At 44.6% G+C, this 27,252-nt stretch overlaps 1 protein-coding gene across 7 annotated transcripts in view; it reads right to left on the reverse strand.

The window, feature by feature from the left end:
* LOC122922562 (dihydrofolate reductase-like) overlaps positions 1-27,252 on the reverse strand; it is a 58,194-nt gene that overhangs the window by 17,829 nt on the left and 13,113 nt on the right. Inside the window, exons 1-3 of one of the 7 annotated variants that reach the window (XM_044273213.1) lie at positions 23,508-23,532; positions 6,785-6,899; positions 2,679-2,728 (exon numbers count right to left, since the gene is read on the reverse strand). In XM_044273213.1, coding sequence (XP_044129148.1) covers positions 2,679-2,728; positions 6,785-6,891 — 157 coding nt within the window. In that variant the 5' untranslated portion in view covers positions 6,892-6,899; positions 23,508-23,532. Of the gene's footprint in view, positions 1-2,678; positions 2,729-6,784; positions 6,900-10,996; positions 11,058-18,153; positions 18,170-18,851; positions 18,973-23,507; positions 23,533-27,252 lie in introns of those variants that run through there. The other 6 variants (XM_044273209.1, XM_044273210.1, XM_044273214.1 and 3 more) reach the window with 6 other exon arrangements.

A 27,252-nucleotide genomic window follows, 5' to 3' on the forward strand; every position in this document is an offset into this window, starting at 1 on the left:
ACTAGCTGCATATCTAAGCTCCCTATTATTATTTTTATTTTATTTTTAAAGCTCCTGTAACATGAGCGATGGCATCTTCGCTTCCAAGGTTCCTCTTTCAGAAAAAAGACAACTGCATGCAGACCAAATAATATCGTAACTGTTGATCTTTACTAATGCAATTTAAAATACAAAAGCACACAAGCATGTTGGTTACATGTTTGAGAGGCACAATACTTCTTGGTGGTTACAGAACACAAGGTGGTTCAATTTCTTAAACGCTTCAAACTAAAGAATTGAGCATACAGTGCAACAGCATCAGAACTTTTGTCAGATCTCTGTCTCACAGAGACCACGACCAGACTGTTACATCACAACCCCACATCACAACCCCCAAAATGTCAGGTGTCAATCACTCTCTCTTTCAGGCCTGGCTCTTATGGGCCCTGGCTCCTGGTCAAAGTTCTCTATGTCTCAAGGGTTCTGTCTTTCATACTCTCCTGCTCAATCACGTCCAGTAGGCTATGTCACCCCAGTAGAACTCAAGACCAGACTTAAGGTCTCCACCTTGATCACGCTCACTTTGACAAAGGCAATAGAGCTGCTTAAATAAGTTCTGACTTATTCGGAGACTCCCATTACACCACAGCTTGCACTGCCAAGTCCACCCAGACCAGTCTAGTCCAAGCCTACACCACCAGACCACATCTCAGGCCTGCAGCATATTCATAAATTCACTAACAGGGATCCATCCAAATCCCAATATTCTGATCATAGCTGCCATCTGATTTGAGCACAATACCATTTACCTCTAACACTGGCCCCTTACTGGAATGACTATTCCCACAACCCCTCTGGACTCCCCGGAGCTAACCAAACAAGCTGATGATACTGTTTGAGCGGCAGTGTTCCAGATGACTAATCACTCTGAGGATCATTTTCCTCAATAAATAAATGACCAAGTCCAATATTTTTGACTTGGTTTGATTTGGTTATCTTTATCTACTTTAGAATTTGTGTAAAAGTCTGATGTAGTTTTAGGTCTTACTTATGCAGAAATACAGAAAATTCTGAAGGGTTCAGAAACTTTCAATAACCACTGTATACTGAATATGCAAAAGAGAAATACATATACACAAAAAAGAAGTAAATTTGAAACAGAAAACTACTGTATTTACAAAGGATTAATGAGCAGTTCATTAGCTGCAAATGGGACATTCAGTTTACCTCTATTACATACCAAAATACGGTATAACATAATGCAATGTCATATTGCTGTTATTATTGGGCATTATATGGTAGTATTATTTAACACTATATAATATACTAAATGGATGTTATGGCAATATTCTTCCTTGCCTTTCTTCCAAAAACTAAAGGTAAAGTCCAAAATCTTCCTACCCAAGATTCTACAATGTACATGTTGTACAAGCAGACTATACAACTATATAACTATGTGGGGCTCTTGGAGACTAGGCCTAGGTCTAGTTTCTCCCATTCCTTTTGCTGCTCGGTATTGGGAACCTGTGTAGGACTCCCTTCTCCAGAGCAAGTGACTTGTTAGCAATGGCTTGTGGTATTGGGGAGTGAAGGAAAGTATGAGTACAAACACCAGCACATCTGCTATTATAAGCTCAACATGGCAACATAACAGGGCCCTAGTTATATATTTGATGATGTTCCATCTCCTCTCTTCTATGAATGTCATGGCCTGGATGGTAGCATTTGGATGAAGGTTGTTTAATCTCCTTAGGACCCATTCAGACGGACGCAGTACTTTGCAGATCCTCAAAACATGGATACCGGCTGTGTGCTCTCCGCAATTTGCAGACCGCACATGGCCGCAACCATAATAGAAAATGCCTATTCTTGTCAGCGATTGTGGACAAGAACAGGACATGTTCTATCTTTTCCGCGGAGCCACGGAAAGGAATCACGGATGCGGACAGCACACTGTGTGCTGTCCGCATCTTTTGCGGCCTCATTGAAATTAATGGGTCCGCACCCGTTCCGCAAAATTGCGGAACGGATGCAGACTCATTTATACAACCGTCTGAATGAGCCCTTAAACAATAGATTGCTAACTATGGACAGCTTAAACGGGTTGCCTCACCTTCTCTATTTATCTTGGACATAAAGTTAATACAAGGCATTTACTAATGTATTGTGATTGTCCATATTGCCTCCTTTGTTGGCTTGAGTCATTTTTCCATCACATTATAGACTGCTCGAATCCAGAGTTGACGACCATCCTGCAATCCAGCATCGGTGGCCGTGTTTGCACACTGTAGGAAAAAGCTTTATCCTATAGTGTTCAAGCACGACCACCACTGTTGGATTGCAGGGAGGTCGTAACCCCTGGATTCGAGCAGTGTGTAATGCAAAAAATCAATCAAGCCAGTAAAGGAGGCAATATAGAGACTCACAATACATTAGTAAATGCCTTGTATAACCTTTCACTACATGATAAATGCCATTTGTTGACATGAGACAACCCCTTTAAGTTTTCTATGTACTACAAACAAACATACATCTTACTATTACCAAGTATAAAACGAGAACGGTGCTAAGTCCCACAATGTGCCATATTTCTTCCTACTGAGAGCCCAGAAATAAGGTACTCTAGAAATACCAGAACTACTGGGAGGATCTAACCTCATCACTATAAGTACACTGTACAGCATGGTTGTACAACTTACCTGGTTGTTTTACTGTCGTTATCGTGTCTAACAAATACTGGAATTCCTTTCTGCATTAATAAAAACAGAAAAGATTATTCTGGTTAAAAAGATTACTTTATAAATTATTGTTCTGACAGGAGCCATAGGGACAACAGTGGTTCTACAAGTACACAAGGTTGAGAGAAGCTCTTTCAGTATGCATCATAGTCCCTTGAGTCTTGAATTTTAGCATGATAGCTCCGGACCTGACAGTCATTAATTTAATTGCCCCCTCTTTCCCTTTCTCCTGACTTCTCCACAATCCTTAGCACTTTTATTAATGTTATACACTCCCCATCCTCTCTACTCTGCAGTTCTAAATACAAGGCCAGGTGACCACCCTATCAAATATCTGTCGTAGGGTCCATTGGCTCCATTACTCTGCTATTATAAAATAAATGTAAGGCCAAATGGAGCAGTGCTGATAAAGCCATGATGTGACCACGGTGCTAAGGTTTACAAGTTGAATGTTAAGTACCGTATTTTTCGCCCCATAAGACGCACTGGCCCATAAGAGGCACTTAGGTTTTAGAGGAGGACAATAACAAAAAAATATTTTTCATTAGACCTCAGATCAGATCAGACCTCAGCTCACAGCCCCAATCAGATCTCCAATGTTAATAAGATCTCAGATCAGACCTCAGCTCAGACCCCAATGTGAATAACCCCCAATCAGACCTCAGATCAAAGCCCAATATAAAGAAGACCCCCCAATCAGATCTCATATGAGACCCCATGCCTCATATCAGCCCCAGCCATATGTAATCAGCCCCCAGCCATATGTAATCAGCCCCCAGCCATATGTAATCAGCCCCCAGCCATATGTACTCAGCCCCCAACCATATGTACTCAGCCCCCAACCATAATTCAGCAGCCCCCAACCATAATTCAGCAGCCCCCACCCTCAGATCACAAAATAAAAAAAAAAACATTTACCTTTCGTGCTCCAGACGCTGCGGCTCCTCATCTACATCGCAATCCTCTTCATCCTGCCATCAGCTGTGCTGTGAACTGGTGCACACAGCCAACAGCCGAGGACCAGGAAGCGGTGAGTACAGAGCCTTCACCGCTTACCGGTCCTCCTGTACTAATTAGTATTTGCCCCATAAGACGCATAAAAAAGTGCATCTTATGGGGCAAAAAATACGGTAGATGCCTCAGCCACGGAACAGGTTTCTTACCCGCTAAACCATGTGCCCATTACAATCATCTGTTTTCCAGAAAACAAAAGCAACTTCAAAACCACAGCAGCCACATGCCACTGCAGTTTCTGCCACACCGCAGCATTAGTGCTGACCATTTTGGCCTTACCCTAAGAGTGACCCAGGATAAATGCAAGTAAATTGCAGTAGCACAAGACTATCAGAACACCTTTGCTTATAATCAGGGAATCTACAGCTAAGGCATCCTCTGACTAGAGAGGATGTCTTAGATACCTAGGACCCCCAGCTATTGGCTGGGGAAGGATTTGGAAGCATGTGCACTGGCCCTTTAAGAGGCCAAAAGTGAGTGGGTGCAGGCCCTAAGGAGACAGAGGCTAGAGCACAAGCTAGAAGCATGGAGGCAGCAGCATGGTGAGTAGCGTAGGTATCATGCCCCCAGGGGAGAGAAGGGCAGTGGCAGACATAGACAGTAGTTCCCCCTGACTTATGCCCAATCTTCTTCAGGCTGGCTCTAAGCAGACACTTCTTTATAAGAGGTTCTCCTTGGGTACCCAAGAGTGTACTCTCTTCACATCAGGAACACTCTGGACCTCACAGGCATGCTTAGAACTGACTGGAGCCACAGTCACCATTTTGGCAGGATCACTGGCCTATTGAGATTTCTTCTCCTGGACAGAAAAATAAAAGGCTCTTCATAGGATATCGACTTTAATGTTCTTCTTTCTGAATAAAAATCTAGGACTATTTGCAAATGGGACCAGGAATCAAATCACAAGGATGAAGAAGTAGAGGCGATGCTGCTGCCTTTTTATCAAAAACATCAACACCATGGCAGTAAGCTAATGGTACTTCTTGTGAGTGTAGAGATACAGATGGAAGCAAAGATTGCGACTGGAATTCCAATCCAGAAAAGGATTATGCTTATGCAGGCATGGCATTCCTAACAGTACGGCACAACTGGACAGCAGTGATTTAAAAAACCACAGCAAGACTTGCTTTACCTTCATAACGTGGAGGCAGAAACAATCTGCGAAGCGTCAAGCGAAACCCGGGTCGGGCATGAACGAGGACGATAAAGACTTTTATAAAATGCTTTTACTTCACCTATGCTTGTGAGTATAATACATTTTTATAACCATCCCTGGCTGGTGGTGCTTCACCATTTGTGCAACCTCTTTGCTAATCCACAAAATTGCTCAAGGATTAAAGAGTGGTGATGTGGATACCGACGTGTCCCTATATCTGAAGGTGCATATACAGATGTAGTAGAGTTAACACACATGCTTTCTGAGACGTGTTATCTAAACTAAATGCGTTAAGAAAACACCTTCAAATGCTTTTCAATGGCTTTTGTTTCAAGATAACTCAAATTTCTTAACTTATCGTGTTAAGAGTTTGTGTGTTAACCCTGCTACATCTGTAGCTCCAAACAAACGTGGAACACCTCCGGTGTATTTTGAGCAGACTTGTGGTGTGAACTGTACCCACTTCACTATAGGACCCACAGATCAAAATTTACAGGCAACGTATTGGAGACTTTTCAGTTTATAAGCCTGAGCTTACTATTAATTTATCTGGACCCACTATGCCAATTAACCAGTTTTTCTTTGGGCTAAACCCTAAAGGCATTTTTCTGGTGATTCCCTAGTATTCAACCTTTAACCTCTATCCAGGGATCTGGCCTTCGCTGCAAGGTGGCAAGCACACTGCTACCTCCTGGGATAGTCCCTGTGTTGTTGGCAGCTGAACCACAGGGTCAGGACACCAAACACGCAGAAAAAGATCCAGACAGCACACTTGAAGTGTACGTGGTGGGAGGCACAGGATAGACAAGCAGGCAAGGTCATAGTGAAGGTACAAATGAGGCAGACGGACAGGGTTAACTTAAACACAGACAGAACTGAAACTGGAAGTGCTGTAACACGCAGGCAGGGCCGGTACAAGCTGGAGAACAGACAGGAAATAATGCAGGATAAATAACAATAGCACATGAACATCTTTGATGGTCACCAGGGAACCTAAAGCTCAGGTACCATTGACGGGGGAAGGATTTGAATGCACGTGCGCTCACTTCCGTCCTCTTAAAGGGTCAGTGCACACACTTCCAAATCCCTAAGTAGACAAAGGCTGGAGCACAAAGCAGAAGCATGGAGGCATCAGCAAGGTGAGTAGTGCAGGTATCATGCCCACCGAGGAGAGCATAGACAGCTGACCTAACAGTTGGCATTGCTGAAATCAGTAATGTTGCAGGGGGCATAATTATTACAACCAGCAGGTGGCAGCAGCATCATCAACATTGTTTTTGTCCATTATGAAATACTGTACAACTGCTGAGCTAAAATGCTAATGATATGCAAAAGTGAGAGGACAGTAAAACAATGCTCTTATGAAAACGAGTGCAGAAATAAGCAGAGAAGTTACCCAAAACAGCCAGTTGGATAACCATTTAAAGGGTTTTTCTCATCTCAGACAATGGGGGCATATCGCTAGGATATGCCCCCATTGTCTTATAGGTGCGGGTCCCAGATGGGACCCGCACCTATATTGAGAACGGAGCCCCGAAAGTTAAGGAGAGCGCACTGCGCACGCGTAGCCGCCCTCCATTCATTTCTATGGGGCCGCCGAAAATAGCCGAGCTTCTACGGGAGAGGCGGGGATTAGCACTTGGTAGTGGATGGACCTGGGGAAATCTGGGGTTCTCCAGACACAGCGCTCCCCGCTCCGTTCTCGATATAGGTGCGGGTCCTAGCGATATGCCCCCATTGTCTAAGATGGGAATACCCCTTTAAATTTTCTGGTTTGCATATTTGAGCTGCACGTGATGTTGTAGTTTTCAACAGCTGGATACAGTTTGGAGATTACTGCCCTAGGGTTTAGGTCTGTAACAAAGGGACATTTTTGGATATGTAAAATAGTACTTACGGTAAATTCCACGGTAAGTTGCCTTTCCATCCGATTCCCATATTGTTACAAGCAGCAGCAATCAGCTTTATCGGCTTGGAGATTATCTGTGAATTTCCTTCAGACATACTGAGAACTGAATAGACACACATTGAGGAATTTTAGACTAAAGGTTAAATCAATTAATTGGACATGTTAACAGTACAGCAGGTAATAATGGTGTTACACCCCAACTAAGGATTTAGGTGGTCACCCAAACATAGACCACTAGAACTTTTGGGGGATAAAGCTAATGACTGTCCTTTATGTACCATATGAGCAAAGGTCCAATCAAAGAAATTTAAGGAAAATTAAAGGGGTTGTCCTCAGGATCGTTCATCAATATTAGATTGCTGGGGATCTGACTCCCATTACCCCCTACGATCAGCTGTTTGAAGAGACCGACAAACAGTGGGTGTCACATCTTATACCCAGTTTGTCTGGAAATAGCATCCGGGGGTTAAGTGACCAATGTAGTTGGTCAGAAGAGGGAAGCAGAGAGTCAATTGTGGGAAGCAATAGAACTTTGCAGAAACTGGAAGAGCAATAAAGTTACTAAAATTATCAAAATAATGTTATAATCTACCATCTTCCCTCATTTAAGGAATGGATTGTATATCAGTAGGTTAAGAAATCAATGTCACTTTGATCCAGAGTGTATGTGGTCAAATTGTATCACACGTGATCCCCCTTCATCTTTGAGAGTATCTTTATCTATGCTGAGAGACAGAATCAGGATTCGTTTTACAAATAATGGAGGATGAGTTTTAAAGGGGTTGTTTAACAGCAGTTAAAAATGGGATCTGCCATGCTGGAACGGCGGGACTGCCAAAAGGTGAATGCTGTTTTTGAAACACTGTCCGGCCAGCCTTTCATTTTCACTGGATTCTAAATCATTTAAAGGAATTGTGTCACAAAACATATTCTACTTTTTTTTTAAATCAGCAACTAGATCTGAATTCTTTTATAATTGCTTGCAACTAAAAATGCAGTACAGCCAGTGAGTTATTCAATAAAATGTATGTGTATATCGCCACCTGCTGTTTGTTCTTTTCCTTATTCTTTGTCTGTGTCACTGAGCTGCTCGAAAATGATCAGTTTAAAAGGGTTTTCCATGACTCTGGATAGGTTATCAGTGTCTGATCAGTGGGGGTCCAACACCCGGGACCTCTGCTGATCAGCTGTTTGAGAAGACACCGGTGCTCCTGTGAGTGCTGCGGCCTTCTCCCCAAATACCAAGCACAGCGCCATACATTGTATAGCAGCTGTACTTGGTATCGCAGTTCAGCCCCATTCACTTTTATGGAGTTCAGCTGCTCCTAGGCCATGTGACCGATGAACATGTTGTCACTGGCCTAGGCAAAGTTGTCAGAAGGCTCTGGCGCAGGTGCATTCTCACACAGCTGGGGTCCCAGGTGTTGAACCCCTACCGATCAGATACTGATGACTAGAGATGAGTAAATTTTTCAAAAATTCGATTTGGCCGGTTCGCTGAATATTTCGGAAAAATTTGCTTTGATACGAATTTATTCGCTGTGAATTTTGTTAAAAACTGCTATTTCCGGGCTGCAGAGAGCCTTTATAGGGGTGTAGAACACTGTGCCTTGCAGTAACATGCATAAGTATGCTTTGGTAGTGAAACAATACTGTGAGTCAGTATGACATGCAGATGACAGGGGGTCGCTCTTAGAATTACTGCACACTTCACTTATTTGGCCAGTCACGGGGCCAAAACTGACCAAAAAACTGAAGTGCATTGGGCGGCCATTTCAACTGCGGTCCCCAATGCACGGGCAACATCCGTGCAGTGGGCCGGACCCATTCAACTTGAATGGGTCTGTGGTCTGTCCGCACCACAAAATAATATGACATGTCATATTTATTTGCGGTGCAGAACAACAGAAAGAAACACCAACGAAGCACTCCGTAATGCTTCCTGTGTTCCATGACTCTGTTCCGCATCTCCGGAATTGCAGACCTATTCAAGTGAGTAGGTCCGCATCCGTGATGCGTGGTGCCCAATGGCCATGTGCATGAGGCCTTACAGGTAGCTGTTATCGTCAAGAAGAAATACACTCCTTTTACACCCTCGTCAGCTGATTCCACATAGATGTCTACAGAATCTCTTCTATTAAGCGCTTATACAACTAGAGCCCCCCTGACAGAGTGGAGAGGGTGTCAGCAGTAAGTTTGTGTTGATGTCACTGATTATTTTGCCCTTCCTCTGATCCGTCAGAACAATAACCCACAAAAAACAGATCCGGTCTGTGAAGCATACGCCTTCACTCGGTGAGCAGTATGAGGAGGCCACCGAGAGGCACAATGACAAAGTCCGGAGGTGGCGGCGGCAGCAGCATCAGGAGAAGGCCACCAAGTGGCACAACGACAGAGTATGGAGTTGGCAGCAGTATGAGGAGGTCAATGAGTGGCACAATGGCCGAGTATGGAGTTGGCAGCAGCATGATTAGACCACAGAGTGGCATAATGACCGAGTCCGGAGGTGGCAGCAGCAGCAGCATCAGGAGAAGGCCACTGAGTGGCACAACGACAGAGTATGGAGGTGGTCGCAGCATAATGAGACCACAGAGTGGCCCAATGACAGAGTCTTCAGCAGCAGTATGAGGCAGCCAACTCGTGGCATAATGACAGAGTGTGGAGGTGGCGGCAGCAGCATCAGTAGGAGGCCACCGAGTGGCACAACGACATAGTGTGGATACGGCAGCAGCAGCATCAGGATACCACAGAGTGGCAAGGTGACAAAGTGTTGATAAGGCAGCAGCAGCATCAGGATATCAAACAGTGGCAAGGTGACATAGTGTGAATACGGCAGCAGTATCAGAATACCACAGAGTGCCTGTGCTTCAATGTCTTCCTCCCCTCCTTCTCTTCCAGTTCAGCCCCCACAGGGCTCATGTGGAGTGAGATCTAGGCGCCACATCTCCAGTCCCCTGACCAGCCATTAGTACCAGCATCTGTTCCAGGACATGAAGCATTGGAATGACATCATTCATCCTTAGTCCTGGCGACTGACAAATAACGTGGCATCCTCAAAGAGCCTGAGCAAATGGCAGGTGTCACGCATGAGATGCCACTGGCTGACATCGAAGTTACACAGGGGAGTACTTCTATCCGCTTGGATCATCACGAAATCGTTGATGGCCTTTCTCTGTTCGTACAGTCGGTCCAACATATGGAGGGTGGAAACGTTGCATATCAGCCTATGTTGGGGGATATCATTTTGCCGCTGTAGCTCAAGAACGGTGTGCTTTGCAGTGTATGAGTGGCTGAAGTGCATGCAAAGTTTCCAAGCCATTTTTAGGAAGACTTCAGGAACCACTTGACAACCAGATTGAACACGTGTGCCATGCAGGGCAAATGAACCAGCAGAAGATGGGAATGACAGACAGCTCCCTTCGGCTCAGGTGGTGAAGCCTTGATTGGCTGTAACCGGGTGCGTGCCAGTGGGTGATGCGGCAGGCTGGACCACCACATCGGAGCCACGGTTCTCCAAGGCCACCGTATAGCGACTCTGCATATGTTGACGCAGGGCCATAGTGCCAACATTGGTCCCCTGGCCACGCTTCACTTTCTGTCCACAGATTCTACATATAGCCACGTTCACCTCCTCCAGCGGCTTCATAAAAAACTGCCAGGTGATTTTCCCCCCAACAGTCCTCACTGACTGACTGCTACCGCCGCTGCCTCCATGAACCCCTACACCACTACTTCCTGGGCAGGTAGGCTGCTGTGAAGTAGGTGGTTTACCCCGTGCCTATTTGGCTCCCAACCTCACAATGCTGCTGGGGCGGACACAGACAGCAGAGGGCCCCTGTGCAAAGAATGTGCCTGGGCCCCCTCCCCTCCAAGCCAAGTTCTCAACATAGCCAATTCCGTCCTAACATTACTTATAGCAATACAAAACATACAGGTTAAGGTTAATTTCACACCTGCAGCACTACGCTCCGGCTACCTGATCTGACAAAGAATGCAAGGAATTGGCCAGACCCAAACTCAGGCATGCAGCGGTTTGTGTCCCGCTGATTCTCGGCATTTTTGCCAGATTGTCGCTCGATCTCTGTCAGACCCCATTAGAGTTAATGGGGCCGGCCGACATTCTGTCTGCATTCAGCAGTGCTGGAACATTCCAGAATCACTAAATCAGATGTGAAGGTAGCCTAATACAGGTCCACATACCTCTTAGATCCAGTGACGTCTTCTTTGATGTAGATGTTCTCTGTTCTCATCTTCTCCTTTCAGACCACACCGTCATGAAGATTTTTTTTAGTTATCTCTTCTCTCTGCAGGGTTTGACAGACAAACATCTTAGTTTCCTAGTTTTCTATCATCCTCCCACCTAATCAACACCCCTCTAATATTGTGCCCGCTGTGCTCCATATACTAGTTACACACAGATAGTTCCCCTTCAATAATTATTGGCACACAGTGTCCTAAAAAAAATAACTGTGCCCAGGAAACAGTGTCCCTGACACTAATAGTGTAAGCATAATGTTCCCCAAAAATAATTGTACTAAGCTGATACCGTGCCAGGGTGCCCACCAAAGTAACAGTGCTCCCCAAAATCCCACCAATAGAAATAATTATGTACCAGACAACACTTAGTAGTAATAGTGCCCCTACAGTAATAATGTCCCCACTGTGTCCCAGAAGTAATAATGCTCCTATAGTGCTCATACTAGTATTCAAGTTCCTCATAGTCCCTCAACTGTAATAAAGCCCACCATAATGCCCCCGGTAGTAGTAATTATCTTTATAATGTGTGCCAGTACATAAAAGTGCCCTGTTGTGTAACAGTATAAAACATACCTCCTCTTAGTGCCCCTGTAGAGCCAATGTCCCCATAGAACCCTCATAATGTGTGCCAATGACCCCTATTTGGTGCCTAAAAAACTCTCTTAGTGCCTCCATTTTAGCCAAAGTCCACATAGTGCCCTATAATTTGTGCCAGTATAAAATACTCATATATTGTGCACCAAAAGAGCACCTTCCATTGTCCCTATGGTGACTGACAATGTGTCAGTATAATGCCCCTATATAATGATCCCAATAGTTCTCCTTTTCCCCCATTCTCTATAGTGGCCCCCATTGTGTGCCAGTATATGAGATAGGGTCCCCATAGTGCTCCCCCCTCCATAGTTCCCCCCATGTCTGCCAGTATATAAAATAGGGCCCCCATAGTGTTATTTCCCCCTATATAGTGCCCCCTTTGTGTGCCAGTATATAAGATAAGGCCCCCCATAGTGCTCCTCCCTCTCCATAGTGCCCCCCATGTGTGCCAGTAAATAAGATAGGGCCCCCCATAGTTCTTCTCTCCCTTTATAGTGTCCCCCATGTGTGCCAGTATATAAAATAGGGCCCCAATAGTACTCCCCCCTCCATGGTGCCCCCCATGTGTGTCAGTATTTAGAATAGGGCTCCCATAGTGCTCCTCCTCCATAGTGCCCCCCATGTGTGCCAGTACATAATATAGGGCCCCAGTAGATGTCCCCATGAGTGCCAGATAGGGCCCCTAGCAAAGTGTAAATAAATAAAATACAGTGGGATGCAAAAGTTTGGGCAACCTTGTTAATCGTCATGATTTTCCTGTATAAATCGTTGGTTGTTACAATAAAAAATGTCAGTTAAATATATCATATAGGAGACACACACAGTGATACTTGAGAAGTGAAATGAAGTTTATTGGATTTACAGAAAGTGTGCTATAATTGTTTAAACAAAATTAGGCAGGTGCATACATTTGGGCACTGTTGTTGTCATTTTATTGACTCCAAAACCTTTAGAACTAATTATTGGAACTCAAATTGGCTTGGTAAGCTCAGTGACCCCTGACCTACATACACAGGTGAATCCAATTAGGAGAAAGAGTATTTAAGGGGGTCAATTGTAAGTTTCCCTCCTTTTTTAATTTTCTCTGAAAAGTAGCAACATGGGGGTCTCAAAACAACTCTCAAATGACCTGAAGACACAGATTGTTTACCATCATGGTTTAGGGGAAGGATACAGAAAGCTGTCTCAGAGATTTCAGCTGTCTGTTTCCACAGTTAGGAACATATTGAGGAAATGGAAGATCACAGGCTCAGTTCAAGTTAAGGCTCAAAGTGGCAGACCAAGAAAAATCTCAAATAGACAGAAGAGACGAATGGTGAGAACAGTCAGAGTCAACCCACAGACCAGCACCAAAGACCTACAACATCATCTTGCTGCAGATGGAGTCACTGTGCATCGTTCAACCATTCGGCGCACTTTACCCAAGGAGATGCTGTATGCGAGAGTGATGCAGAGGAAGCCTTTTCTCCGCCCACAGCACAAAAAGTGCCGCTTGAGGTGGGCTAAAGCACATTTGGACAAGCTTCATTTTGGAATAAGGTGCTGTGGACTGATAAAACTAAAATTGAGTTATTTGGCCATAACAAGGGGAGTTATGCATGGAGGAAAAAGAACACAGCATTCCAAGAAAAACACCTGCTAGCTACAGTTAAATATGGTGGTGGTTTCATCATGCTGTGGGGCTGTGTGGCCAGTGCAGGGACTGGGAATGTTGTCAAAGTTGAGGGACGCATGGATTCCACTCAGTATCAGCAGATTCTGGAGACCAATGTCCAGGAATCAGTGACAAAGCTGAAGCTGCGCCGGGGCTGATTCTTTCAACAAGACAACGACCCTAAACACTGCTCAAAATCCACTAAGGCATTTATGCAGAGGAACAACGTACAACGTTCTGGAATGGCCATCTCAGTCCCCAGACCTGAATATAATTGAAAATCTGTGGCGTGACTGAATGAACTAAAGATGTTTTCTAAAGAGGAATGGTCCAAAATACCTTCAACCAGAATCCAGACTCTCATTGGAACCTACAGGAAGCGTTTAGAGGCTGCAAAAGGAGGACCTACTAAATATTGATTTCATTTCTTTTTTGTGGTGCCCAAATTTATGTAGCTGCCTAATTTTGTTTAAACAATTATAGCACACGTTCTGTAAATCCAATAAACTTCATTTCACTTCTCAAATATCACTGTGTGTGTCTCCTATATCATATATTTAACTGCCATTTTTTTATCGTAACAACCAACGATTTATACAGGAAAATCATGACGATTAACAAGGTTGCCCAAACTTTCGCATCCCACTGTAAATAAACACATACAGGTGAAACTCGAAAAAATTAGAATATTGTGCAAAGTTCATTTATTTCAGTAATGCAACTTAAAAGGTGAAACTAACATATGAGATAGACTCATTACATGCAAAGCGGGATATTTTAAGCCTTTATTTGTTATAATTTGGATGATTATGGCTTATAGCTTATGAAACCCCAAAGTCACAATATTGAGGTACCCTTTGCTCAGGGGTTATGGATTAATTAGCTGACTACAGTGTGACACTTTGAGCCTAGAATATTGAACCTTTTCACAACATTAAAATTTTAAGCTGCATTAATGCAATTCCTTTTAATTTGCATTACTGAAATAAATGGACTTTTGCACGATATTCAAATTTTTCGAGTTTCACCTGTATACTTATTACTACCTTCTTGCTGCTTACAGCGATGCGATGCAGGCCTCTTCCTGGCTGTGTCCCGCGCTGTACGTCTCAGACAGCACAATGATGTCATTGCGCCGCCTGCGCCGGTCTCTCATAGGCTACAGGCACTAGGCCTGCAACCTATGAGAGGACTGGGGAAGGGAGACACTTCTCCCCTGCCCCGCCGCAGCATCCATCTGTATCACCGTCCTAAGGACAGCGATACAGATGAATAGAGATGAGCGCTTCCACAATGGAAGCGCACATCTCCCCCTGCCGCCGGTAAGAAGAGGCCCCTCCTGCTCTGGTCCCCTGTGCAACCGAACCGGCTGCACATGCGGTATATCCGCCCCTGGCTGCCACCCTGGTGACTCCCGGCCACCCTATTGACTTGCTGGCTCACAGACAAGCTGCCACCCTCTTCTCATGATGATGAAGCTCCTTCTGCACCCAGGTCCCAAGTGCGATCAGATTCATCATCATCGAGTAGTGTCTGCACATCACTGATGTCCTCCTCAATGGTCTCTGGGTCAGGAGCCTGACCGGTCTCAACACCACTTCCCATGCCACTCTCCTCATCACTACTTGCCTGCCTAGCGGAGGAAGCGGCGGATGTCTCCTCCAGATCTTGGCTGGGCAGTAGCTGCTGACTGTCCTCTAGCAGCTCATCCTCCCTGTATAGTGGAGCTGAGCCCACAGCATGCAATACTTCTGTGGGTAATGGAACAGCAAAGGACAGAGGCAGGTTAAGGATAGGTAAGGGCACAGGGCCTGCTCCTGGGCCATGCCAACTAAGGGTTGTGCCTGACGAACCCATCGACTGTTGGCTGGGGGTGTCCGAGGTCACTTAGGATGACGTGGATGACTGAGTTAACCAATCAAGAACCGCTGGGTTGCTGGTCAAGACATGCCCACTAGATGTCTTGCAGATCTGAATTTGTCTTGCATATTGATGTCCTATCTTTAGAATTAGCCATTGGTGGGAGCCTGACTCCAGATAGTGGTGAAGGGCGGTGTCCCCTTTATAAAACAGAACAACGGATCCGTGAAAAACAGACTGCAAAACACTGAAAAAGCCATACGGTCGTGTGCAATAGGCCTTTGGCCCCTTTCACATGGGCGAGTTTTCCGCGTGGGTGTAATGCGCGAGTTGAATGCATTGCACCTGCACTGAATCCGGACCCATTCATTTCTATGGGGCTGTTCACATGAGCGGTAATTTTCACGCATCACTTGTGCGTTGCGCGAAAATCGCAGAAAGCTCTATTTTGTGCGTTTTTCACGCAACGCAGGCCCCATAGAAGTAAATGGGGCTGCGTGAAAATCGCAAGCATCCGCAAGCAAGTGCGGATGCGGTGCGATTTTCACGCACGGTTGCTAGGTGACGATCGGGATGGGGACCCGATGTTTATTATTTTCCCTTATAACATGGTTATAAGGGAAAATAATAGCATTCTGAATACAGAATGCATAGTACAATAGCGCTGGAGGGGTTAAAAAAATAAAAATAAAATTAACTCACCTTAATCCACTTGCTCGCACAGCCCGGCTTCTCTTCTGTCTTCTTCTTTGCTGTGTACAGGAAAAGGACCTGTGGTGACGTCACTCCGGTCATCACATGGTCCATCACATGATCCATCACCATAGTAAAAGATCATGTGATGGACCATGTGATGACCGGAGTGACGTCACCACAGGTCCTTTTCCTGTACACAGCAAAGAAGAGAAGCCGGGCTGCGCGAGCAAGTGGATAAAGGTGAGTTAAATTATTTTTTATTTTTTTTAAACCCCTCTAGCGCTATTGTGCTATGCATTCTGTATTAAGACATGTTATAAGGGAAAATAATACAATCTACAGAACACCGATCCCAAGCCTGAACTTCTGTGAAGAAATTTGGGTTTGAGTACCAAACATGCCGATTCTTATCACACGCGTGCAAATGCATTACAATGTTTTGCACTCGCGCGGAAAAAATCGTGCATGTTCCCGCAACGCACCCGCACCTTTTCCCGCAACGCCTGCGTGAAAGAGGCCTTAGTGAAATAGGCCAGCAAATGCTTTCAACAGGTTAAAATGTAGCAGTGAGGGGTGTATATATTTTTCTTGTGGTTAATTAAATATGCCCCTATACGATTTTACCAGGATAAAATTAAGCAGTGAAGTGCGTATAGATTTTTCTTTCTGTTACTGAAATAGGCCAGCAAACGCTTTCACCGGGTAAAAATTAAGCAGTGAGGAGCGGATATATTTTTCTTGTGGTTAATGAAATACAACCCTATGCGCTTTCACCAGCTTCGATTCGCTCATCTCTACTGATGACCTATCGTGAGGATAGGTCATCAGTTATAAATAGGGATGAGCATAAAACTTTGTTCCAATACCGTACGGAGCAGAAGCTCCGTACAGTATTAGAATGTATTGGCTCCGATGAGCCGAAGTTATTGCGAAGCTGAAGCTGAACTACAATACCAGACACAGCATCTAGTGATCATGCAGTTCAATGCACGTGAATGCTAAAAATTACAAGCAGATTACAAAAATCATATTGTGTTGTTCTAAAATGGGTAGAAGAAAAGCAGTAGCACTGTGCAAGTGTATGTCTGTGAGAACCAAACACTCAAACCAGCATAGTAAAGTAAAACTGTATGATAATCATTAAGTCAGATGACAAGGAGGAGAAAACAGAGATGCTGTGAGCAGTGCCAACATACAGTATCATGTGAATAATGCTTGACTTCCCCCCTGACCCGGACACAGGCCTCTCACCCAGCTAAGTCAGTACTCTCTGCTCTGCACTGATGAGGGGCAATCGCCCCGAAGAAGCTGTCTGCAGAAGAGGTGCTGGCTTATTTATTATCCAATCATGTCTCAAGGCTTATATAAAGGGTCAAACATTGACGTATAGGATAGCTGCCTTACATCTGGTGACATTAGAGGCAGAGCTTGTTAAGAGCTCATTTGCATTCCTTCCCTCCCCTATTGCTTGACTGAAATGTAGCAGAGCTGAATATGTCACGTAAATCTTTGTTTTGGATTTTGGTGTTTCCAAGTTAATATAATGCAACAGAATAACCTGCAGTCCTATAGCAATACTGATATATCTGTATGATGTGCCTGTAACATGCAGATCTGAATTTGTCTTGCATATTGAGGTCCTATCTTTAGAATTGGCCATCGGTAGGAACCTGACTCCAGATAGTGGTGAAGGGCAGGGCGGTGTCCCCTTTATACCAAGCACAGTCACTACAAAATACATGGAGCTGTGCCTGGTATTAGGGTATGGCTACATGGCGACAAGAAAGTCGTGCAACATTTGATGCAGTGACTGTCAGTGCTATTGCAATGCGACGTGCTGTGACTACTGATCCATAGGCTTTAATGTAAGTCACGCATGATACGCGACTCACCAAATCACAGTTCACGCAACATTTTATTTTCTGTGACTTGCTGTGGCGCATCACATGTCTTCGTGTATCTGTGCCCCCCCCCCCCCCCCATTGCTGTTCAGTCTAATATAATGCTGAGCTGTAGTACAAGGTACAGCCACTACAAAATATATAAGGGGATGTGGCCCTTCAATCAGTTGACCCTAACCCCCCCCCTTGATATAATACTGATTGCCCACACATAAGACATCAATGTCTACAGTGTAAGTCCCAGAAAACTTCTTTTAAATAAGACCTTTGGTAAGACATTGCAATATTTGGATGGTGTATGCTAATATATATACAGCAGATGTAGAAGAACTGAATTTTTCAGTCGCATTGTTTTTGCATCATATCTATAAGTTAATATAATGCAGTAGATTTACCTCCGGCAGTCCTGTGTAAGATAAAAGTTAATAACCTGTATTACTAAGATATGGCAGTAACATAGAAATATAGCAGAACTGAGTCATTTAGATGAGTCATTCGGATCTACATTGTGTTAGCATTTTGCCATTTATCAAAGTTATTGTAGTATAGTAGGCTCCCCTCCTGCAGTCCTATGTAAGGCTACATACAACCTATTTCAATATCAGGATGAGATAAGGCAGTAATATACAAATGTAGCAGGACTGAATTGGTTAAGGTAACGTTTTGGAGCCATCAGCATGAAATGTATCCACATTAATATAATACAGTGGGTTTAGCTCCTGCAGTCCTATGTAAGAGCTCCGCCAGTACACTAAAAACTCAGGATGAGGTGTGAGTAACACACAGATGTAGCAGACTGATTTTGGTATGCTAGTTTCACATTGTAGGACCACAGATGACACATTGTGGTATGAGGATGCCATGTACCGAGTGACAAACTCAGCCCTGCTACATCTGCATACACTTTGCATCCTCATAAAGGTCAGCTTGGCCTGTCTGCCCACCACGACAGCACCAGCCTAGCAGTGGGTGGCAGTGCAGGTTAGAGAGAGAAAGCTTGATGTGCCACTGTCGGCGGAGACTGCAGCATCTTGTAAAGTTATGTTATCAATGGTGGCCACAATAAAAGGAGACGTTACTCAAAGATTTGTACCTACCGCAAGATGCTCCCCTTAGAATACAAACCTGTATATGATGCTGTTTGTCTACAGGGAAGTGAATGGCTGCAGATGCAAAAGGAAATAGGACCGGGGCTGGATATAAAGGCTGGAGGTGGAGCGTCACTTCCCACATTCATACAAAAGCCTTTTCACGCTTAAAAGCAGGAAACTGAAGTTACAGTAAAAAGCTGATCCCTAAATTGCAGGGTTTGTAGTAATTCTGCATAATGAACCGAATCTCCGGGTTCTGCTGCTCCATGGTATATATTTAGTATAACGGAGAGAAAGTGATCACGTGATACTAATCCTATATGAAATAAAGTGCCCCAACAACTTCAAGGGAATTTCGAGGTGACTTCTAATATCCTTAAAGTGAATCCAATCTATGTTATCATCATGTCGTTTGGAAGTCCAGAGTTCTGCCCTTTCGTCTTTATCAAGTTCAAAGCATAAGGCCACATCCACACGACGGTGAAAAACTTTTTTTAAAGAATCATTGCTGCTTAGGGTTGTATTTACACGGCTGTTTTTATAACGGCCAGTGACTAATGCAAGTAAAAAAAATAGGACGTTTCCCATTTTGTCTGTTTTCACAGCCCCCATACATTTGAAGGGGGGACGTTTCTCAGAAAGGCATCAACGAAAAAAACTGAGGTTAAAAATGTTAAAAATGAACCGCTTGGCCTTTTTAATGGCAGTTTTTCTCCACTGTCATGTGAATATACTGTAGCCTTATTGGCTATGTACACCTTTGGGGGCAATTTTTTTTATTACTTATTTTGAGCTAATAATTTTTTCAATTGGTCTTTATTAGGGTACTTTCACATTAGCGGCAGGGGAGTCCGGCAGGCTGTTCCGGCGGGTGAACAGCCTGTCGGATCCGTCCTGCTGCTAGTTCACATGTGCCCCTGGACTGCCGCTCCGTCCCCATTGACAATAATGGGGGCGGGAGCAGAGTTCCGACGGCAGAACAGCAGCGCACGGCAAGAGGCAGCCTGGACTAAAAGTACTGCATGTCGTACTTTTAGTCCGGCTGCCTCTCGCCGTGCGCTGCCGTGCTGCCGCCACAACTCCGCCCCCGCCTCTATTATAGTCAATAGGGACAGAGCGTCAGTACGGACACACACGTAAACTAGCGGCAGGACGGATCCTGTTCACCTGCCGGACTCCCCTGCCGCTAGTGTGAAACGAGCCTTAACAATATGGAATCCTTTTTTCTGTACAAAGCTGACATGCTCTACTAGCTGCCTGTGGATCCTTTTTCCTTTCCGTCATCTGAGGAGCAGATGCAGGGCCGGCGCTTCCATAGACGCAAGAGGGGGCAATTGCCCCCGGGCCCCCGAGTCCTTAGGGGCCCCCAAGCCCACCACTCGACACCGGCAGGTCACAGGGGGATGAACCCTTCCATTGTGGAGGCGTCTTCCTTCCCTGTTCCTCTGATAGGCTGCCGACACAAGGCCCGCAGCCTATCAGAGGCCTGTGCAGGCGGTGCAATGACGTCATCGCGCCGTCTGAACCGTACAGGGCAGGACACAGGCCAGAAGAGGCCTGCATCGCTGTGTGATGGAGATAAGTATACGTTTTTTAGTTTTTTTTTATACCGGACTTTTACTGCCACATGGGGGAGTGGGAGGCACTTGATACTGGCACATGGGGGGGGGAGGGTTGGCACTTGATCCTGGCACATGGGGGTCGGGGGTTTGGAACTTGATCTTGGCACATGGGGGGTTGGCACTTAATCCTGGCACATGGGGGTCGGGGGTTTGGAACTTGATACTGGCACATGGGGGGTTGGCACTTGATACTGGCACATGGGGGTTGGCACGTGATCCTGGCACATGGGGGGTTGGCACTTGTTATGGGCACATGTGGGGCATGGAGAGGCACTTGTTACTGGCACATGGGGGGGTGGAAGAGAGGCACTTGATACTGGCACATTATTATGGGGCACTATGGGGGCTTCTACTGAGGCCACAAAGAAGGGGTATTTTATATGGGGGGGGCTCTGTGTGGTACTAGTATTATCAGGGGCATTATCTGTTTCTGCAGTAAAGTATTGGGGAGCACAGTGGCACAGTATTGGGGGTAGTAGGATGATTTGTCCAGAAGATGGGAGGATGATGGAAAAGTAGTAAACTAAGATGACGACAAAATGGTGGTCTGGTCTGAAGATTTGAAAGGAGAAGACGAGGACAGAGAACATCTACATCAAAGGAGACGTCACTGTATGTAAGAGGTGTGTGGCGCTGTATTTCTGTAGTGATGGGGGGGGACGTTAAAGTCAACAAGTGTCATGTGTGTGTGTGGGGGCCTTATTGTTTTTCGCCCCAGGGCCCCATTTCACGTAGAACCGGCCCTGAGCAGATGGACTCCTTATCTGTGCTCAGTCACATCTTAAACAATCATTAAAGCTAAATCCTTATCTTACTGATAAGAATGTGGCTTAAATAAGTGTTTATGACCGCTCAGTAGTTTAGAAATAAGGGCAATTAGATGACTGGCACAAAGTGAAAGTGACAGTACCAGCAGGGCCAGTGCTACCATAAGGCAGACCAAGCAGCTGCCTTAGGGCGCACACTGGGGGAGGGCGGAGAAATGTGACATGGAGGGCTGATGTGACATAGGGGGGTGATTTGACATGGATTGGGAGAAATGTGACATGGGGGCTTATGGCTGACATGGGGGCATGATGGCTGACATGGGGGGCTAGTGGCTGACATTGCGGCATGATGGCTGACATGGGGGGCCGATGAATGGGGGCTGATGTCTGAAATGGGGGTCTGATCTGAGGTCTGATTAACATTGGGGCTGTGAGCTGAGATCTGATTATTATTGGAGGTCTGATTGCTGGTCTGACCTGAGGTGTAATCGAAAATATTTTTTTCTTATTATCTTCCTCTAAAACCTAGGTGCGTCTCAGAGGGCGAAAAATACGGTCCTCAAACCTGCGATTGTCTGAAGCAGAGAGAAGATACCAGGACCACACAGAGGAGAAGCCAGGAGCTGCAGACAGGACCAGGGCCAGGTGAGCTGCGAGGGAAAGGGGGAGCCAAAATGTAGCTTCGCTTGTGTTGTCAAAAATCCTTGCACCGGCCCTGAGTACCAGTCACACAGTTAGGGCTTGTTCACACGAACATAAGGGCTCTTTGCCCGTGCTGTGGACCGCAATTTGCACGGGCACTGACTGTGGGCCAGCCACATGCGGATCGCAGACCCATTCCCTTGAATGGGGTCTGCGATCCATTCATTCTGCAAAAAGATAGAGAAAGTTATTTTTGCGGTGCGGAGGCACGGAACGGAACCCCACCCCACAGAAGCACTCCGTAGTGCTTCTATAGGGTTCCGTTCCATGCTTTCGCTCCATACCGCATCTCCAGATTGGCGGACCAATTCAAGTGAATGGGTCCACATCCGTGATGCGGAATGCACATAGCTGGTGCCCCGTGTATTGCAGACCTGCCGTATGCGGGCTGCAGTACGGCAACGGAGGAGCAACGGCCGTGTAAATGAGCCCTTAGAAAAACAGTTAATCCTTTGTGACTGATTAGCTCAATATTTTTAATAAAGGCCAATTAAAAATATGATTTTTAGCCAAAAATAAGTTAAATGCAATCATAAAAAAAATTGACTCCAAAGGTGTACATAGCCTTTAAGCTACATTCACACAACAGTGAAGAAAAAAAATATCACTTTTTCATGGCCATTTTTCCATCCATGTGTCACATTTTTTGTAGCCATTTCCCAGCCATCAAATCATTTTTTCAATGGTTGTTCACTATTCGTTTTAATGGCCGTTAAATAACCGTCATAAATTTCATTGGCTTTTTTTCTCCAATCCCCTGAAAACACCCACATGATGGTCATATGATCGCCCAGGCGCCTATTTTAACAGCCGTCAAATGGATGCCATTCTGTATTTACTGTGGAAGCAGTGGACCTGGCCAGCGGCATCTGACTGACGTGTGGGTGGAGTGTGACTGAATAACGTCAATCAGGCCCCACCAGGACCCCCCAGATGAACCTGCCCACCATGCCCCAGGTGACAGTACTGCCAGTACTGCCCTGATGGCGGCTATACCAACTACTGTATAAAGCCCCATCATAACAGCTAGATCCGAAGTCGCTTCACTCTAAACTTCATTTTAATGCAGTATGGAGATCCGTCTCTGTACAGCATTAGAATGTATGAGCTCCGGCGAGGAAAATTCATTATCACCGAAGTCTCAAAAGACTTCAGTGAATAACTTCAGAATTTGATTTTTCAACTTGAAAACCATTTTAAAACTTGATTCCGAAGTCCGCTTTGGTACCGAGGTAATAGTCGGAACCAAATCCGACTTTGGATACCTGTTTTAAAATGGTTTTCAAGTTTAATAATCAAATCCCGAAGTTATTCACCGAAGTTTTGCGAGACTACGGTTATAACGCATTTCACCGCGCCCATACATTTTAATACTGTACAGAGACGGATCTTCGTACAGCATTAATTTAAAACTAAGTTTTGAGCTAAGTGACTTCAGATCTAGGATCATCCATAATAATAGCACCAGCCACTAAAGTCCTCTTAAAGGGGTTTTCTGAGTCTATGAAAATTAAAAAACACACACTGCAGTTGCTTATTATATGATAGACTAAAGCTAAATGAGTACCTTGATCGATGTTTGGAACAGTCTAATGTCTTCCAGCTTCTACACTTCCTGGTTGTGGTAGTGTTACTAGTGACGTAGGCCGCTCTTCCCAGCATCCTCCCCTTGCAACTCCCAGCAGTGTTGCTCCAGGCCTAACACTCCTCTTTCGTCATTAGTATACCGACACTCAAAGTCAGGCTATATTGTTATCCTAGTCACATCACTGCTGTTCTCTGTTATCAGCCACTATGTACAGGTGAAACTCGAAAAATTAGAATATCGTGCAAAAGTCCATGGGCCAGATTTATCATTAGCTCAGGTCAGAATAATGGAGTGAAAAAGTCCCAAAAAAGTCCCAAACGCTAAAACTGCGCACAAATTCGCGACTTTTTTCTGCTCTGCACTATGCTCGCCAGTTTTCTGAAAGTGGGCGTGTTTTCTTATGTAAATGAATCTCTAGACAGATTTACTATTGGGACTATTTAAAAAGTCACAAAAAAGTCGAAAAAAAGTCGCAATTTCACTCCAGTGAGGACCATGCTTATCTTATGAGACTTTTTAATAGAACATGCGACTTTCATAAAAACGTGCGACTTTTGTAAAGCTGCTTACTGACGGATAAACTGCTACCGTCAAACCACATTTATTACAGTCTTAAAGGGCCGATCATAAATCTGACTTGGCTAAAACGGACTTTAAAATGGAGTGAGCTGTCAGAGTCATGATAAATCTGGCCCCATTTATTTCAGTAATGCAAATTAAAAGGAGTTGCATTAATGCAGCTTAAAATTAGAATATTGTGAAAAGGTTTAATATTCTAGGCTCAAAGTGTCACACTGTAGTCAACTAATTAATTCTTACCCTCTGAGCAAAGGGTACCTCAAAATTGTGACTTTGGGGTTTCATAAGGCTACTTTCACACTTGCGTTTGGTGCGGATCCGTCATGGATCTGCACAGACGGATCCGTTCAGATAATACAACCGCATGCATCCGTTCAGAATGGATCCGTTTGTATTATCTTTAACATTAGCCAAGACGGATCCGTCTTGAACACCATTGAAAGTCAATGGGGGACGGATCCGTTTTCTATTGTGCCAGATTGTGTCAGTGAAAACGGATCGGTCCCCGTTGACTTACATTGTGTGTCAGGACGGATCAGTTTGGCTCAGTTTTATCAGACGGACACCAAAAAGCTGCAAGCAGCGTTTTGGTGTCCGTCTCCAAAGCGGAATGGAGGCGGTACGGAGCCAAACTGATGCATTCTGAGCGGATCCTTATCCATTCAGAATGCATTAAGGGCAAAACTGATTCCTTTTGGACCGCTTGTGAGAGCCCTGAACGGATCTCACATACGGAAACCAAAACGCCAGCGTAAAAGTAGACTGAGCTGTAAGCCATAATCATCCAAATTATAACAAAGAAAAGGCTTGAAATATCTCGCTTTGCATGTAATGAGTCTATCTCATATATTAGCTTCACCTCTTAAGTTGCATTACTGAAATAAATGAACTTTTGCACGATATTCAAATTTTTCGAGTTTCAACTGTATGTACACATAATACCTGGATTTTATTTCAACTTGTGCTGGCGAATCAGTTTCCTTTCTTTACCACCTGATGCATAATTATGCACATTCATACTATTATTTGCAAAAAATTCTCCCTATGCTACAGTTACAAATAGAAGATATATATATATATATATATATATATATATATATATATAAAATATATAAAAATGAATTTCTGTCTGTCTAGACGTCTGTCTGGACATTCTTTTTTTGCGCCACCAAACGACTGGACTGATCTTCATTAAATTTGACACACAGGTACATCAGGTGTCCGGGGAGGTTTTAGACAGGGTCTCAGCTCTCTAGGACGTACCGTTCCTGAGATATTCCCAAAAAATTACCCACATTAGCCAATACAAGCCTGCAAGTCTTTTTCTTCAAATCCCGACTGCCATAAACACAGTTTTACTCCAGGTTTCCATAACAACCCAGACATTTTTCTTTACTGCTTAAAGGGGCGGGCACAGTGGAGGTCACTGTTATTAAAGAGGTGGGCGCTATGAAGGTCCCTGTTAAAGAGGCGGCCACTGTGAAAGTCACTGATAAAGGGGCGGTTACTGTTAAAGGGGCGGTTACTGTTAAAGGGGCGGTCACTGTGAAAGTCACTGTTAAAAGGGCAGTCACTGTGAAAGTCACTGTTAAAGGGCCGGTCACTGTTAAATGTGCGGTCACTGTGAAAGTCACTGTTAAAGGGGTGGTCACTGTGAAAGTCACTTTTAAAGGGGCGGTCACTGTTAAAGTCATTAGTAAAGGGGCAGTCACTGTAAAAGTCACAGCGTTTCCACAATAGGGAGCAGATTGAGCATACACAGACTAGTGCCTTTTCTCTGGGTATGAATCTCTTCTCCAAGAGCAATTTCAATCCTGTGGTTAATGAACCGGCAATTGAGGCATACATAGCTGCTGTTAAATTTGACATGGAGGCACTCAGGTCCACACACTCTGGGAAACCCTTTAGACATCCTAATGTGACTACAGATGAAATTATTGCTTTAAATGAATTAAAACATGACCCCGAGCTTACAGTGAAAGCTGCTGACAAAGGTCGGGCGGTGGTTGTGTTGGATACCCACAAATACATTGCAGAAATTCTTAGACAATTAAGCGACACCACCGTCTATAGTCACATTGATGCTGATCCTAAATTTAGGATTGCTGCGGTGATCCAGGAGGAATGCTGGAATCATTGATGATGGTCTTGGGGATTATCTTACGGTACCACATCAAATCACTATGTGATCTATGTGCTACTGAAGATCCACAAATCACTCATCGACTCACCTGGGCGACCCATTGTATCTGGCTATGATTCTATCTTTAGCCATATCGCCATATTCCTTGATAAAGGACTACATAGCTTTGCATGTGGTGGGAGCTCTTATATACAGGACACTTCAGATTATATTTTTTTTATTATTACAATGTGTGGACTTGAAGCATATTGAGAGGGTTACATTAGTGTCCTTTGATGTCACCTCTCCCTATACCTCTATTGACCATCAAAAAGAGCTCTATGCCGTCTCATGTATGTTAGAGAAGTCCTCTCTTTCATCAGAAGCTTGTCAATTTGTATTATCACTCTTGGAGATTGTCTTGAAGTTTAATTATTTTTTATTTCAAGACACCTATTACATGCAGAAACAGGGCGTGGCCATGGGATCCAATGTGGCCCCAACCTACGCCAACATTTTCATGCGCCAATTTGGGGAGGATTTCGTCTATGGGTGCCACCATTTCCACCATGTCATGGCGTGGTGGCACTACATAGACGACGTCTTCCTTATTTGGACTGGGACTGCATTGGAACTACATGAATTTCACATGTTCCTGAATGGAGTTGACAGTGCACTTCAGTTCATGTTGGTTCCCTCTCACAGTGAGATGCAATTCCTTGACACCAGTGTCACCTTGGTGGATGGTGTGTTGCATACAAATCTGTATACTAAACCTACAGATAGGAATGCGATTCTAGCATACAGCAGCAATCATCCCAGATTAATGGTTAGGTCATTACCATACTCACAGTTTCTGGGGGCATGACGCATTGTCTCTGATCCTGATACATTAGACAGCACCCTAAACAAGATGGTGGATAAATTCCGTAATTGGGGTTATCCATCAAGTCTTTTACAACATAATAAGGATATTGTCTCTAAATTGGACAGGACTGCTACTTTGTCCGAGAAGAAGACACA

Source organism: Bufo gargarizans, unplaced genomic scaffold, assembly GCF_014858855.1.
Source record: "Bufo gargarizans isolate SCDJY-AF-19 unplaced genomic scaffold, ASM1485885v1 fragScaff_scaffold_476_pilon, whole genome shotgun sequence".
In the NCBI taxonomy this organism is placed as follows: Eukaryota; Metazoa; Chordata; class Amphibia; order Anura; family Bufonidae; genus Bufo; species Bufo gargarizans.